The 15,743-nt window shown below is 52.3% G+C and overlaps 1 protein-coding gene across 1 annotated transcript in view; it reads left to right on the plus strand.

Moving 5' to 3' along the window:
- The first annotated feature begins 357 nt into the window (after window positions 1-357).
- PRDM15 (PR/SET domain 15) overlaps window positions 358-15,743 on the plus strand; it is a 57,251-nt gene continuing 41,865 nt past the window's right edge. Inside the window, exons 1-4 of the mRNA XM_036243823.1 lie at window positions 358-407; window positions 13,419-13,464; window positions 14,007-14,100; window positions 15,465-15,618. Coding sequence (XP_036099716.1) covers window positions 13,428-13,464; window positions 14,007-14,100; window positions 15,465-15,618 — 285 coding nt within the window. The 5' untranslated portion in view covers window positions 358-407; window positions 13,419-13,427. The remainder of the gene's footprint in view (window positions 408-13,418; window positions 13,465-14,006; window positions 14,101-15,464; window positions 15,619-15,743) is intronic.

Below are 15,743 nucleotides of genomic sequence, written 5' to 3' on the forward strand. Positions count from 1 at the left end.
TGCGAGTCCTCCGTGCGCACCTCTGCTGGGGTTGCGGGGTCGGGCCAGGCCACGCGGGGAGGGATGGCGCGTGGCCGCCGGACACCTCCTCCTGCTCCGGGGGGAGGGCGGTCGGAACCCGGCCCTGTTCTCCGGCCGCTCCAGCTCCACGCAGCCCGCTCACCCCGTGCCCCCTTCTCCCCAGTCCACGCCCTTCGCTCCCGGTCCACACTGCCCGCCGCTCCGTCCACGCCGCCGCGTGCAGGGAGCCGCTCCGGGGCCGCACCGCCCGCGCCGCCTCCCCGCCGTGAACTACAACTCCCACAATGCCCCGCCGCCGCCCCCCGGCTTCCGGTGCTGCGCAGTTTCCGGAGCGGATCGCAACCCGGAGTCCGGATCCGATCCCGCTCTGCACATTCCAAAGGCAGGTAAAGCCCGGGGCCCTGCGCCCGCCGGCCGCCCCCGCGCGCGCCGCCCCCGCCCGGCCCGCGCCCGCTTCCTCCGCGCGCCCGCCCGCCCGCCGCCCCAGCCCCGCCCGGCCCGCCGTCGCCGCCGCCCCGGTCCAGCCGCCATGCCGACTGTTCTTTGTTACATTCGCCGGCTGCGGGCACCGTGGGCGATCGGAGTCAAAACCCGGCTGGATTTCCCGGAGCCGCTCCGGGATCGCCCTGAGTGCCGCCCGCCGCCCGCCCGGCAGCTGGGGCGCTCCGGGCCGGGCGCCCGCCGCCCGCGGGTCAGGCCCACCGTCCCCGGCCCTCGCGGGCCATGGGGCCGCGCTCGCTCGTGGGCGCGGCGCGGGGGGCTCCTCCGCCCCCGGCCCGCGGTCCCCGCCCCCGGTGCCGTGGTCGCCGACGGCCCCCTCGTGATGTCACTCTCACCACACCGGGGCACAGCCCCCGGGGCGCACGGGAGGGTCCCGGGACCTCCGCCCCGCGGTTGGAGAAGCAGGAGTGCGGATGAGGGGGCTGCCCTAGCTCCCCAAGAGCACCCTGCATCCTGTTTCTGTAACCCCGTGGGTGGCAGCGGGAAGGTAGTCAAATCGTGGACAGGTGACATGTGCCTGCCTTTGGGTGGGTGGCCGGGCCGGGAAAGGGCACGCCCGGCGCAGCCATGTGGAGGAGCTGGCCATCTGGTCTCTGGGGAGAGGGACATACTCTCGGTGAGGGTCAGCTCTAGAAGTGGGAATTCATTATGGAAATATAGCCCTGCCTGACAGTTATTACGTGTTTACCTTTATTAAGCTCTTAATGGAGGGGATGAGGTTTTTTTTTCCCACGAATGCTCAGAAATTGCCTATTTCCTCCACCCCACCCGCAAGGGCAGATTGAAATGGTAGAAACAAGTGTGTGACCAGACAGGTGGACCCCTGGTGTGTATGTAAAAATGCCAGACAAAAGTCACATTGGTTTACAAGCCGCTCCTAAAATCCCGACTTACCTGGTAAATTTGGAGAACCCAGCTTGGTCCCTGAAGGTGGTTTTAAGGATGAAAAGTAAAGGAGCAACTGGTTTTGTGATCAGTCTTAAAAGGCAGGGATGAGAACTCTCCCTAGAGAGTGCACCAGTGTAGACATTTGGTTTTTATAAGTGAGGTTACCCCCCTCCAATCCCATTCACAAGCGCTGCACCATATTTTGTCTTAAAACCTGGAGAATATTTTCACTGCTCCAGTTGGCTTCCTGCATTTCCTTGACATCACTGCCTTATGGTGAGTGGTTAAGAAAGAGAACTATAGTTTGGATTTTGAAAGGGAAAAGCAGTAAAATTTATGTTACCCTCTGATAGATTTGATTCATACTTCTGCAGAAACGTTGCCAACAAGGAATACAATGATATGTTTGATTTTGGAAGCAGAAAGGGATAGTTATTTTTTCCAGAAGACAAATAAATTTTCAAGTTTAACCCCAATGGGGGTTAATAGCTTTTTTAGAATATTTATATTTGAGAGATATGTCCATTTCCTTAGGAATACGTCTCATGTGTCATTCTTTTGATATCCTCTGTGTAGAAGGCCAGGAAAAGAACACTCTGCCATTTGGCAGATTTAAGGCCACTCTTTCAGATACGTGATTTAAGATTGTAAGCAGTGACTTAAATCCTTTCCCAGCTTCCTTTCCACATTTGTAAAGTGTGGGTGATCCCTGTCCACTTCACCTCATGGTTCAGGAGTGTGTGTGTTCATTCATTTGGCCTTTCACTCAACAAGTGTTTATTCAGTGGGCACCTGATATGTGCCTGGCACTACAGAGAACAAGAGAGAGGTTCTGCCTGTTGGACCTAATGGGCCGGAGGGAGGGAGGTATAGCCAATGAACGATAAGACCGTGTCAGGTGCACAGAGGTTGGAGCATAGAAAAGAAGGAAGGAAGGAAGGAAGCCAGCAGGTAGAGGCTGTGGTATAGGTGGGGTGGGTACACTCAGGCAGTTGGGACTAGGAAGGACAGTCTGAGCAGGAGACCAGTGCTGTGAGGTGCTCAGTGGAATTCTGGGGTGAGAGTGTCACTGGCACACGAATGGCAAGTGTAACAACCCTGGGGTGGGAATGAGCTTTGTGTGCACAAGGGTGACAAAGGCCAGTGTGGGCGGGGGGAGAAAGCACAGGAGGGCAGCACAGCTGTCCACCAGTTTATCCTGAGTCCCAAGTGGACACCACTGGTGGTTTGGGGCAGGGGGGTGACAGAATATGTGCCTTTTTAGAGACGACCTCGTGGCTGACATGTGGGGAATTCAGGCCCTACAGGGGTCCACTAGAAGTGGGGGATAGAGGCGGGGAATGAGTGAGGACAATGTTTATTTCTAGAGCGAGGCAGGTCTTGCTGTTGGTTTGGTTGGGGAATGTATGGTGAGTGACAGGAGGTACCATTTACTGAGGTGCAGATGACAGGTGTGCTGGGGCCGGAGGTGATTAGGGGGAACCAGGGCCCTGCAGACGAGTGGCATCTTCAAACCACCCTGGGGTGGGATAAACCCTTTCCCAGGGCCCAAGGTCCAGGTCTCTCACCTTCTTGAGGAAGGGTCCCTCTTACTGTCTGGGAGACGGTGACCCACCCCCAATCTTGGTGTGAGCTGTGACCCCAGGGTGTGGAAACCTCAGGGTGCCCACAGATGTGTGGGTGTCTGGGGAGTGAGCTCACTGTGGGCTAAGACCTCAGACTTCTGGCAGATGGAGGGTGCCCTCGTGCTGATAGGGGAAGTGGGGACCCCTTGGCATTGTGGTCATTGGTAAGTGACGGTGGGCACTGCCATAAGCAAGCTCTTCCATTCCCACCTACTTGTCTATGGAGCAAGGTTTCCTGCGTTCACATTTATAAAAACAAAGACTGGGGCAGAGCTGAATGTTTGCTCATGATCTATGAACCGATTGTGGGGAAAAGCCCAACGGCCTCATTGAACACATCCCCCATGTTAATGACTGTTTACCGAAGCATGTGCTGTGTTTCTGTTTTGATCAATGGGGTTTCAATGATTGCAGTAATAACTCGATCCAGGAGAAACTAGCACACCCTTATGGCCATAGAAAATCAAGACCAACTTGATTTGTGTGCAGTATTTGTAGTGTGATCAATAGAGTCGTCTTGAGCGTGAATATATAACATTGGGTTTTAAAAACTAAGAGGTTCCGAAAGAGAAAACAGAAGAAAAATACAAAAGAATTAATACAAGAAAAACTTCAGGCTGAAAGACATGAATGCCAGGGTGAAGGGGCCAACCAGTGTTCAGCATTAAAGCAGGCCACGAAACTTGAGGTCACTGCAGCTAAAATAAAAATCCTAAAAAATTTGGGGGTCACGAACCAGAGGTTGCTGCCTGGAAAGACATCAGACTTCTCAGCTATGACACTGGAAGCTGAAGGACACTGGAGTCCTGCTTTTAGTGTTTGGTGTGAAAGTGACCATGTGCCCCGGCAAACCAGCCGTCATGTGGGATTAGAATAAAGACATTTGCAGACCTGGCGAGTCCTTTCAAAAGGTGTATCTTGGTGGCACCATTCTAAGAAAACTACAGGAAAATGTGCTCCCCAGATCAGAGGACTAAACAAGACAGTGGAAGCAAGAGGCCTCAGGAAGCAGGGGCTCCATTTATACCCAGAGAACAAACAAATCTGGGTGATAGTGAAGGGAAGGCCCAGCCTGTGGCCTGTGTCAGACCCGACGGGCAGCCAGGACAGGAAGAGTAGGTTCCAGGAACTCCAGGGCTAGCCCTGGCTAGACCCTGTGAAAATCAAACCATTGGAGAAGCTATTGCAGGATGTGCAAAGATGTAGCCACTGGTGCCTTACTCACCACACTGTCATCACCACCCCCAGATTCTACAAGACCTGTACGAAACAGCACACAATAAAACCCCCACATCAGCAGCAGAAACAGCACACAACAGTGTCTGCCAACAAGACCTGCACAAAATAACAGCACACAGACAACACAAGAACTGCACAAAGCCATATAATAAAAGCCACACACACACACAAAATGTACACATAACACAAGAAGACCTATACAAAAACAAAATCTTCACACAAACAGCAGAAACAACACACAACAAAACACATACAAAATGATATAAAAATCACACAACACAGCCACACAAATAACATGACCTACATAAAACACAATGAAATCTAACATATACATAAAACCTCAAAATCTACACACAAACAGCAACGCAAATCTACACACAACACCACAAAATCTGACATACACATAAAACAATATGAAGTCTACGCACAGCAGCAGCAAATAAACTTCACATACAAACAACAAGAACTAAGCAAATGTGAAAATAAATCAGTTGCCCCTAGAAGGTTGTACGAGAAACGTATTAGTAATGAACTTCAGGGTTCACTACAGAGCAGTTTTTCCAGCCCTCAGTGTTTTCAGAGTTATATACACTGATTTAACCAGAATTATATTGGGGATAAGGGGAGGGGAGAGCGGGTGAGAAAGCAGACTCTTCACCTACCATGAGAACTAAAAATGCAACACCCAGAGCTGAAGGGATGGGGGCCTCAGTGGGACCCTGTTACTTCGCAGCGCCCAAGCGGATGTAGTGGAAAAGCCCAAGGACCTGAGAGTGGTCGACCTGGGAATGGGATTGGATCGGAAGGAGGGCGGTGGACAGGGTACTTCTTGGCCTCCTAAGGGTACACATGTGCTTCACAGCCACACACGCTAGAATCACAAGGTCTCAGATGGAAGGAAGCCGTGGAAGTAAAAGACCCCGTAACTCTGTCTTGACTTGGCCAGGGGGCTGGTTTGTAGGTCATGTAGGTACATGTCACTCAGGTGTCCCTCCTGCCCGCAGTTCCCACCTGGAAACAGCAGCTGTTGGGGAGCTGACAGCTTCCCGAAGTTAGGCCGCCGCTGGCGCGTTGTCCGTGGTAGCGGCCGAGACCTACGTTCTGTTTCCCTCCTGATGATACGCGCAGAGGGGCTCTGGGCTCCCCCGCCCACTCTCAGGACCCACTGTCAGCCTGCAGATCCTGATTGGGAACCAGTGGGTCAGATGAGGTGGTTCTGCGAAATAGTCTCCACACGGTGCAATGGTCTAGACACAGTCACCACCCCCGGGGCCGTGTCGGACTTGGATCCTGCCCTCCTGCTGGGCTCACAGTGGCAGGAGAAAAGGATGTGGGGTAAACCAGGGCAGCCCTGGGCTTTAACAAGGGCAGTTGCTGCCACAGACAGACAGAGAGGAAGAGAAAGGCTGGACGAGACAGAAGGCGATAGTGCTGGTGGGAGGGGGTGTAATGGAGGATCAGAGAAAATCCAGAAATGGAATCTCCTGGGGCAGGAAAGTCACTTAATGTGTCTGGAGCAGCGCATCATGTATAACGTGAAATAAGACTGGAAAGAGAGGGAGGCCACAGCCAGTTTATAGAGTTGTCAGTGCCTAATTCATGAGTTTGAACTTTGCTGATTAATGAGCAATGAGGAGTGATTGCTGTTTATGTCATTTCTTTATAACATGAAAGCTGGCTTTTGAAAAATACATAACACAGCACACTAGTGATGGGGGATAGAAGATTGTGGGGTGGAAATCTTTGAGAACCACCATTTTATGAGTTTGTAACCATGAACTAGAATTAAAAAGTGCACCTCTGCAGGCTGGAAAGGGCTCAGCAGACATTCTAACCCTCTCTGCACAGATGAGGAATGGGGGCTCATGGATGGAAACTAACTAACTCGAGGTTTCACGTCCAGTGAACGGCAGAGCCAAAGTCTGTGCTCTGGACCGTAGTTCTAGCGTGCGAATGTGGACAAAGGAGTTCTTGGCCCAGGTAAGTTCAGGAACTACTGGGCTAAACAGAGTCCCACAGGTTTCCATTGCAGGACTTCTCAGGGCCTTTAACGTGCCATTGTGTATCAGAACTCCAGAATGGGACTTGCAGTGTGTCACAAATTTATTGGTCACAAAATTCCTCTCTACCCACCTACTACCTCCACCTTGGCCCCACAGAGCACCTTCAGAACAATTCTGCAGCATGTTGGTGAAAATCACTCTTTTTTTGTTTGCTTTTTTCCTTTTGTGATTTTTTTCCTTAATGCTTTTAATATTGTCATGAGGGCATGCGTCCAGTGGGAAATGTCCCTCTTGCTTAAAAAAGTGTCCTGAGCCTCTAGAACAGGGTTAGCTGCTGAGCACTTGAGATTTGGCTGATTCGAATGAGAAAATCTTACCCTTTGAGACAGCATGGGTGGACCTGGAGAACATTATGCTAAGTGAAATAAGCCAGTCAGAGAAAGACAAGTACCATATGATTTCACTCTTACGTGGAATCTAATGAACAAAGTGAACTAACAAGCAGCATAGAGACAGACTCATAGATAGGGGGCAGGCAGACAGCTCTAGTGTGGAGGGGGTGGTGGGAGAGGGTTGAACAAAAAGAAAAAAAAGAGAGAACTCATGGATAACAGTGTGGTGATTGTGGGGGTAGGGTGGGGAGGGGAGTGGATGGAGGTAGAAGGCGGGGCATAGAGATGATTAATAGTGATGGAAAAAATACAATAAAATTTTGAAAGAACAAAAATAAATACAAACTAGATTTCCAAGACTTAGTATGAAAAAAATTAAAAATGACTTCTAATATGAATTACAAGTTGAACTGATAATATTTGGGATATAGTCTGTTAAATAAAATTTACCAAAATTACATATGTGAATTCTGGCAGGAACTTTTGTAGCTATAGACAAGACTGTTCTAAAATGTATGTGGAAGGGCAGAGGGTACCCCTAGCACAGTGGCTGAGAGAATCTTGAAAGAGAAGAAAGCGGAGAGCCAGTCCACCCAGTTACAAGACTTACTGTGAAGGGATGGCAGTCAGGACTGGATTGACTGCTCTCTGCCAAGCGTGGTGTGGAGGAAGGACAGAAATCCACAGAATAGGAGCGAGAACCCAGAAACAGACCCGCACAAATGTAGCCAACTGGTTGTGGACGAGGGTGCCGAAGTGACTCAGCGGTGCTGATGCAGTCGGATGTCTATACGCGTGAAAATGAACTTGGACCGCAACCTCACACCTTATACGAGAATTAGCTCACACCGGATACTAGGCTTAAATGGAAAGTATAAAACTGTAGGTCTTTTCCAAGAAGGAGAGGAGCACATCTCTGGGACTCAGGGCTGGTGCGGAGGTCTTAGACACAGCACCAGAAGCACAAGCCAAAAAAGGAACAACCAGTAGGTTGGGCTTCATCAGAACTGAGCACCTTCGTTCTGCAGAGACCCTGGGAGGAGGGGAAAAGACAAGCTCTCGCAGGGAGAACGTTTGCAAACCACACATTTGACAGAAGATCTAGATCAATGGTTCTCAACCTTTTTAATGTCGCGCCTGGAGACGGACAGAGGAGCGGTGTCTCCGTTCCTAAGACCATCGGAAATGTGTGTTTTCCGGTGGTCTTAGGTGACCCCTGTGAAAGGGCCGTTCGACCCCCAAAGGGGTCGCGACCCACAGGTTGAGAACCGCTGCTCTAGATGTATGAGGAACTTGAAAACACAGTGGTCAGAAAACCAGACAGTCCGACTGGAACACAGGGAAAAGACGCGAAGACATTTTACTGAAGAGGATTTACAGATGGCATATATGCACATGCAAAGATGTTCTGTCTCATTAGCTGTCAGGGAAGGAAATGCCAATTAAAACCACATCAGGAGACAACTGTACATCTGTGAGAATGGCCAAAATAAAACCTGAACCAAATGCTGGCGGGGAGAGGGAGGAACTGGGTCTCGCACACATTGCCGGCATGGCAGTTTCTTAAAAAACTGAACATCCTCTGAACATCCTCTGCATGTGTTACATGCCACCGACTCGGCTCTAACTCCTGGTGACGCTGCGAGTGAGTGACAACCACAGTGTCCTGTCCTCACAGCGCCTGTAGACTCATGCCTGTGGCTTCTTTGGTGGTGTCAGTTCCTCTCGTATGCGGCCGTCCTCTTTTCCTGCTGCCTTCCGTTTTCCCCAGTGTCCACTTAACATGTGGCCCAGGGATCGCGCTCGAGAACTTTTATCCCAGAGGAATGACCACTTATATCCACAGAAAAACCTACGTGCGATTGTTTATAGAAGCTTAATTTGTAGTAGACTGAAATGGGAGAAAAAACCCAAGTGTCCTTCAGTGGAAGAATGGTTCAGTTGTGCCGTGGAATATTATACAGCAGGAAAGAGGAATGAACTATTCACACACACAACAACCTGGATGAATGTATGTGAAGGGCAGTATGCTGCGTTTTTTTTTTTTTGTTTTGTTTTGTTTTGTTTTTTAAAGTTAGTCTCCAAAGGTCACACACTATATGATTCCGTTTGTAGAACATTCTTGAAATGAAAAATTACAGAGATGGAGTTAGGGATGGCGGGGGGAACAGGAGGTGACTGTAAAGGGGACACGGTTGAGGTCTCCCCAGCAGTGGGGCAGTCCTGAGTCTTGATGGCGGCGGTGGTTGCATGAATCTACACCTGAGCTAAAATGACAGAACTGCGCACACACATGCTGTGCCAAGGTCCACTTTTCTGGTTTTGATAGCGAGCTATTCTTAGTGCTATAGTTACGTAAGCGTTTTTACATACATAGTTATGTAAGAGATAAGCCTTGGGGAAAACGGAGTGAAAGGTGCATGGGATCGCTCTGCTATTTTTAAAACTTCCTATGAATCTGTAATTCAAAACTTAACAGCCAAAATAATGTTCCATGTGTGGCTCACCTTGTATTTCCCTTGGGAAGTGCTGGTTTGGACACGGAAAAGGCTCTGGTAGGTCATCCGAGCCAGTGAGACTCCCAGGACCGCAGCCCTCCTTGCCCCCCTCGCCTGTCTCCCTCTGTCCTGTGAGTGGGCGGGGTACGGCCAGGGATGTCCCGGCCAGGTTAACAAAGAGAGAAGCTTCATTTACAGTGACATCAAGCGCCTCCCAGAAAACACCTGTTTCTTTGAGTTACATTTAGCTACCTGTGTTCCAAAATTATGAAGTTTCTATTTTCCAGTGTTTCAAAGCTCCTTACTTTTTCTCAAGCCCAGCCTTTGGAGATCACATTAAAAAATAATATTTTTCCCTGGCCGGTTTGGATCAGCAGTTTGAGCCTCAGCCCACAGACCAAAGAGTTGTGGGTTCGATTCTGGTCAAGGGCACGTACCTCAGATGTGGTTTGGTCCCCAGCCCTGGTTGGGGTTGTGCGGGAGGCAACCCAATCAGTGTGTTGCTCTCACATCAATGTCCCCCCCCCCCAACTCTATCTGAAGATAAATGGAAAAATATCCTCGGGTGAAGACTTTAAAAAGTTAATAATTATCATTTACTACCTCACCCCCATTAGGACGGCTGCTATTGTTTTTTTTTAATCAGAAAATAACAAGTGTTGGGGAGGGTGTGGAGAAACCGGTGGGACTGCTAAGTGCTGCGGCCACGTGGAAGACAGCAAGCGGCCCCTCGAACAGTGAGGCGTGAGACCCACGAGGCCCAGCAGTTCTGCGTTGAGGCGCAGAGACCGAAGCGGGGGTTAGGGAGCGGTCCACTGGTACCCCTCCCATAGGGATACGTGGACGCCACCCTGTGCCCAACCACAGACGAACAGGTGGACAGTGGTCCATCCAGACCGTGGAACATCGTTCAGCCTTGCAAAGGGCGGGCATTCTGACTCGTGCTGCGGCACGGGTGAACTGTGACGACATCATCTCAGTGAAATAAGCCAGTCACAGAAAGACAAGTCCTGTGTGACCCCATGCATGTGGGGTACTGGAGTAGTCACATTCATATGAAGTAATCCTTTTAAAAATGTCCTGTGTACGTTCTCCTGCCATCGAGTGAGCCTGTGCTTCCGTTGCTGCCCCAGGACCCTTGCCTGAGTGTGAGGGTCTGTGCTGGGATCAAGGGCTGCTCCCCGGATTCTCTCAGATCAGTGCTTGAATAGCAGCAGGCTTTAGAACACCGTGTTTTTGTAGAAAATTCGTGAAAAACTCAAAATAGTCTGTTGAGGGTTCTGGGCTTTCCACACGGGGTGGCGGTGGGGCATCTTCACAGCTCAGTCCTGGACGGTGGGCATTTGCAGCCTGGAGAAGAGCCAGCCCCATCCTGCCTGCCTGAGGCCCGGCTCGGGCACCTCAGCTCCTGTGGCTCCTGGAGCTCTGGTCCGTCGCTGGAGGGATGGCCCGGGCTTGGCACTCATGTGGCTGCTCCCGCCCCGGGCAGGTGTGCCACCGTGTTGAACCTGGAGGGGCCACCTGCCTGGTAACCACAAGGAAACCTGCTCAGGTTGTTCAAGATCTTTCCCCCATGTAGAATGTGCAGGGTTTCCCTGGGGAGCTGAAGCATTTGACAGCTTCTCCCCAGAATCGGAAGATGAGGGCACATTTGTTTGGCCAAATCTGGATCCTGCCACCAGCCCCCTGTGTCCTTCCAGCAGCCCAGACTGTCCCTCGTCCTGCAGCGGTCCGTGGAGGAGAGGGCTCATGCTTACCTGCCGCCCAGGTAAAGCAACCCTTTAGCACACCTTGGTGGTGGTGGGTGTCCCGGGATTATCTGGGCAAGAGAGGGACTTTGTCTTATGAGCACTGATAAAATGTTCTCGGGGATGCTGGACACTTTTTGAAAAGCTGCCCTTTCTGTAGCAGCATTATCGGTTTGCAGGATTTCTTAACTAGCACAGATTTTGTTTAAACTTTATTTTAGGTATGTGTAGCCGGAAACCTTTAAACAGTCGTAGTGTCCACGGGAGAGAAGGCAGGGCTCTGTGAAAGCAAGGACAGGCCGGTGCAGCTGCCCCTGCCCCGGGGCCACGGAGGACAACCTCAGCTCCAGGCCTGGCCCGCTTGGGAGCCCTGGGGCAGGTCCGAGCAGGCCATCTTCCGAGCCCTGAGCCATGGTGGTGCCCAGGAGGTGCTCTCTAAATACTGAGAAAGTGGTATAAGCATTTAAGAGCACTTTTAAAACAAACAAAAAAAATGTTTTTTTTTAATCCTCACCTGAGGATTTTATTTTTCCATTTATCTCAGATAGAGTAGGAAGGATGGAGGGAGGGAAGGAGGGAGAGAGAGAGAAAGAGAAACATTGATGTGAAAGAGACACATCGACTGGCTGCCTCCCGCACAACCCCATCCAGGGCCAGGGATGAACTGCAACTGTGGTACGTGCCCTTGACTTGAATCAAACCCGTGACTCATTGGTCCTCGGGCCAGTACTATGACCTCTGAGCCAAACTGGCCAGGGCTAAGATCACTTTTTACTTGGAATGCCTAAAATTTCTCTTCCAGGCATCACTGCTAATCTATCTAAACCTGTTAACTTCTTGGCGTATGTTGTACAAATGAAGTATTTGGAACGTTCAACCAACCAGCTCTTGATCACCTGGAGGTCCAGAGGGAGCCCAGTCAGAAGCTACCAGGGCTCTACTGTATACGGAGTATTAGGTACAGAGCGCAGAAGAGCTGAGTGCTCACATCGCTCCACCCTTGTCTGGCCACGCAGGCGCTGAGCCTGTATTGACGGTCCCGCCGCCCGGCCCTCTGCTCCAGCGATGGAGGAGATGCGAGGTGAACAGCAGACACATTGAGGATCACGGCGGTGAAAATGGGGGTGAAGGGAAATTGCAGGGTGCTTTCAGGAAGTGTTACCAGGGCCCTACTTTGGGCAGGTGGATCAGAAAACACTCCCCAAAGGAGTGACAATTAAACTGACAAGAATGAGTCGGCGTCAGCCAGCGGCAGAGACCGGGAAAGGTTGCCGGCACAGGGAGCATCATGGGAGGGACCTGGTGGCACGAGGGAGCTGGGGACTAAGTAAACAAGGCCACTGTGGCCAGAGAGGGTCAGCGAGGGGCAGGCAGGCGCAAGAGGCTGATGAGTTTGGGTTTGGTGCCGGGAACAGTGGGAAGCCCTTAAGTTCCAGCTTGGCAAGTGATATGATGGGTTCGTGTTCTGGAAGCAGTTGGAGAGTGGGTGGGCCGGCCAGTGAGGAGCGGGAAGAACCACCTTCCAGGTGGGAGAGGGTGGGAGTGGCCAAGGGAGGTCCCCTCTCCCTGCTTGCTTCCTTGTTTCTTCACCCTGCCGTAGTGAAGTTCTCGTCTCTGCTGATGAAAACGCATGTTCTGCAAATCTGAGATTTTGTTTGGACTTTGCATTGTCTGTTTCATTCTTCAAGCTCCTGGGGAGAGGGGTGGTTTGTGGAATAGCTTCAGCCAGCCTTTGGGAAGGTGTGCACATCGGAGGGGCTCGGAGGAGAAGCGCGATGCAGGAAGGATGCACTGGGTTGCCTTATCTGGGGGTGAAGGGCATGGGAGAGGGGGTCATTGAGTGGCACATGCCGGGGTATATCGCACTTTGTGTTCCCCGGAAATGCATGAGGTGAGCATTTTTATTTCCATTTTATAGGTCAGGAATCTGAGGCTATCGAATTACCGTGTCCAGACCACCCCGCAAACATGTCGGGGCCGGAGCTCAGCTGCCCACTGTGGAGGTGGCTCTTGAGCTGACCCTCAAAGGGTGATTAGGAAATAGTAGTGGCCAGATCTGACCGAGGTTTTGTGGCGATCAGGGGCGCTCCCCAGGGTGTCAGGGGCGTTAGGCCCAGGACATCCGACAGCTTCCTGAGGTACAGGCACCATCGGCAGCACGGACGGGGTCGCCCTGGAGTTCACAGGCCGGTGAGGGGGGAGGAGAAAGTGAGTGTGAAAACTAGCTTTTTAAAAATGGTGACACATTTATTTTACAAACGGAAACATGGCTAATATAAAAAGATGAAAGTCTGAATTCATGAAGACTTCCTAACGGAGGCCATTCTAGCCCATTGCTTTTATCGGAAACAACACGTTCCAGAGCCTCCCCGTCCCGCCACGAAGGGGACCCCACTGCACGTCGCTGTGACGCACAGGCGCGAGGAGGACTTTAGCAGGAATTACGTTTCAAAATCGCTCTGGCAGAAAGCCTGTCATTAACGTCTCTCTCGTGTCCCGACAGGTGTCGGCGATGGCTGACGATGGCAGTGAAGAGATCATGTTCATCTGTGAGTGGCCGGGCCTGTCCTCCAGCGCGGGCGGGTGTGGCGCGGGCTGTCCGGGCAAAGCCACGTCCACATTTTGTCTTTTTAATGCAGAGGAGCCGTTTCATTTTCAGTTGAAATGGTTTTACTTGCTTTAAGAAACACGACTTACTACATGAGAAATGTGTTGTGGGGTGTAGTTTTAACAGGCTCATCTTTCTCCAACTCCTGGCGAAGGGCGGTTCACGGGGGGCGGCAGTTAACTCAGCAAAGTAATCCAAGGGTATAGAAGTGATTGACGATGCATTAGATGTATTGAACAGGTGAAATCGGTGACTTTTCATTTATTGTCATTCCGTGGGAAGATCTCATCCTTCGTCACCTTGGAGGGGGCTCTGCCTGCTTTGAATGTGCCATAGAGCTGGTGTGTTTTCCTTGGGGACACGTCCTGTATTTGCACTGTGTTGTCTTTGTGGGGAGCACAGTCGGTTGCCCCCACTGGGTTGGAGCCCAGCGGTGTCCTCTGGTGCCTCTGTCCCTGATGCTGGCTGTCTGTCTGTCTGCAGGGTGTGAAGACTGCAGCCAGTACCACGACTCTGAATGTCCAGAGCTGGGCCCGGTGGTCATGGTCAAAGACTCCTTTGTGTTGAGCAGGGCCAGGTGAGTGACCGCCTCGAGCTGTTTTCACCGGCCTGCCTGTGTGACAGGGTTGTCTGCATGCCGACCGCGGTGAGAGCTGGCGGCCCGGACGTCTGCGACAGGGAGGGAGCGGTGGGGGAGGACAGGTCTGTAGTGGGGCTGTCTCAGCTCCCAAGGGCGCCTGGGATTTCCGTCCCCGTGAACTGAGGAGCTGCCAGGAGGAGCCGAGACGTGTTTAGAGGCTTCGGAGGGAATGTCTGTGTCCAGTTCGTGGTTCTGAGCAGCCAAACGGAGACCCAGATGGGAGCCATGGAAGAACCGATTGGTTGGGTCGGTTTATGGTTGAGGAGTGACAGTCAGGTTGCAGGTCCCACTCTGGGCGAAGTGGGGTGGGGTCGAGACAGCAGTGAGTGCAGGTGAGAAGGCACAGCCATGGCAGCTTCTGGAAAAGCCCCTGCAGATCCCAGGAGGCCCAGCGGCTCTGCCGTTCCGTGTGTCCTGTGGCGCCAGGCACCCAGTGGGCCAGACAAGGACTGAGTGACCACCTGTTCACAGGCCAGGTCGGCCGCGTGGGGCTGTTTGAAAATGGGTGCATTCTCTCTGCACCTCAGTTGTCCTGTCTGTCCAGAGGACAGAATAACAGTACCCCCTGTGAAATCACTGTGGTCATTGTACAGGATGCAGTGCCTGGCACATGGAGACACTACCCTTATCAGTGCTATTTCTGGGAGCCTCCCAGCTGGTTTTCCGGCCTCTTTATTTATTTACTTTTCTCACTGTCACTTAACTTCTTAAAACAAAGAGATTAATATTTTTGCCTAGAGATGGGATCAGCTGTTCCCCAAAACCTTCAGTAACTGCCTGTTGCCCAGCGACTGCACTGGGAGCCGTCAGCCCGCAGTGGGGCCCTCCGGCGCGCTGAGGCCGCGGCCCGTGCTGGGGCGCCGCCATGTGCCCCGTCCGCTGGCACCCATCCTTGACGCCCTCCTAGTTTATCGAGAAGGCCACGTGCTCCATGCAGTCACCAGCTCAGCCCAGCTGGAAGGCTGCTTCTGCCTTTGGAGTGGAGTGCCCTGGCTCTCTGTCTGTCTCGTGGAACTTCCCACGTGGCACCTCGTCTCGAGAGGCTGTGGTCCTGTGTGCTCCTGTGGGCGAGAGCGATCTGCTCCATCTCCGTTGCCCATCACATCCCGCACCTGGAGTACCTGTGCGTTGGCTGTGTCTCGGGCGGGCGGGCATTTCAACCGTCCTTTAGTCAATGGCCCTCTGTCGTGTGCTCGGGCGGTCAGTGAGAGCGAGCTTTTCATCTGTCTCCACCACTGCGTCCTGGTGTGAGTGGCTCTCCAGCCCCTGGCTCTCAGGGACTTGTTTTGTTCTATTCCTAGGTCGTCCCTTCCTTCCAACTTGGAGATCAGACGACTGGAAGATGGAGCCGAAGGCGTGTTTGCTGTAACTCAGCTGGTTAAGCGAACACAGTTTGGTCCCTTCGAGTCGAGGAGAGTCGCCAAATGGGAGAAGGAATGTGCGTTTCCGCTGAAGGTAAAGGCCGTGCTGGCGGTGCAGGGGCCGGGGCTCCGTGACGTCCTCCCTGAGCCGGGCCAAGCCACCGGGTGCCGGGTTCCAGATGGCTCGGGACAGCTCTCCATAGTGCGGTTCTGCTGAAT

The sequence above is a fragment of the Molossus molossus genome, unplaced genomic scaffold (genome assembly GCF_014108415.1).
Source record: "Molossus molossus isolate mMolMol1 unplaced genomic scaffold, mMolMol1.p scaffold_m16_p_5, whole genome shotgun sequence".
Classification (NCBI taxonomy): Eukaryota; Metazoa; Chordata; class Mammalia; order Chiroptera; family Molossidae; genus Molossus; species Molossus molossus.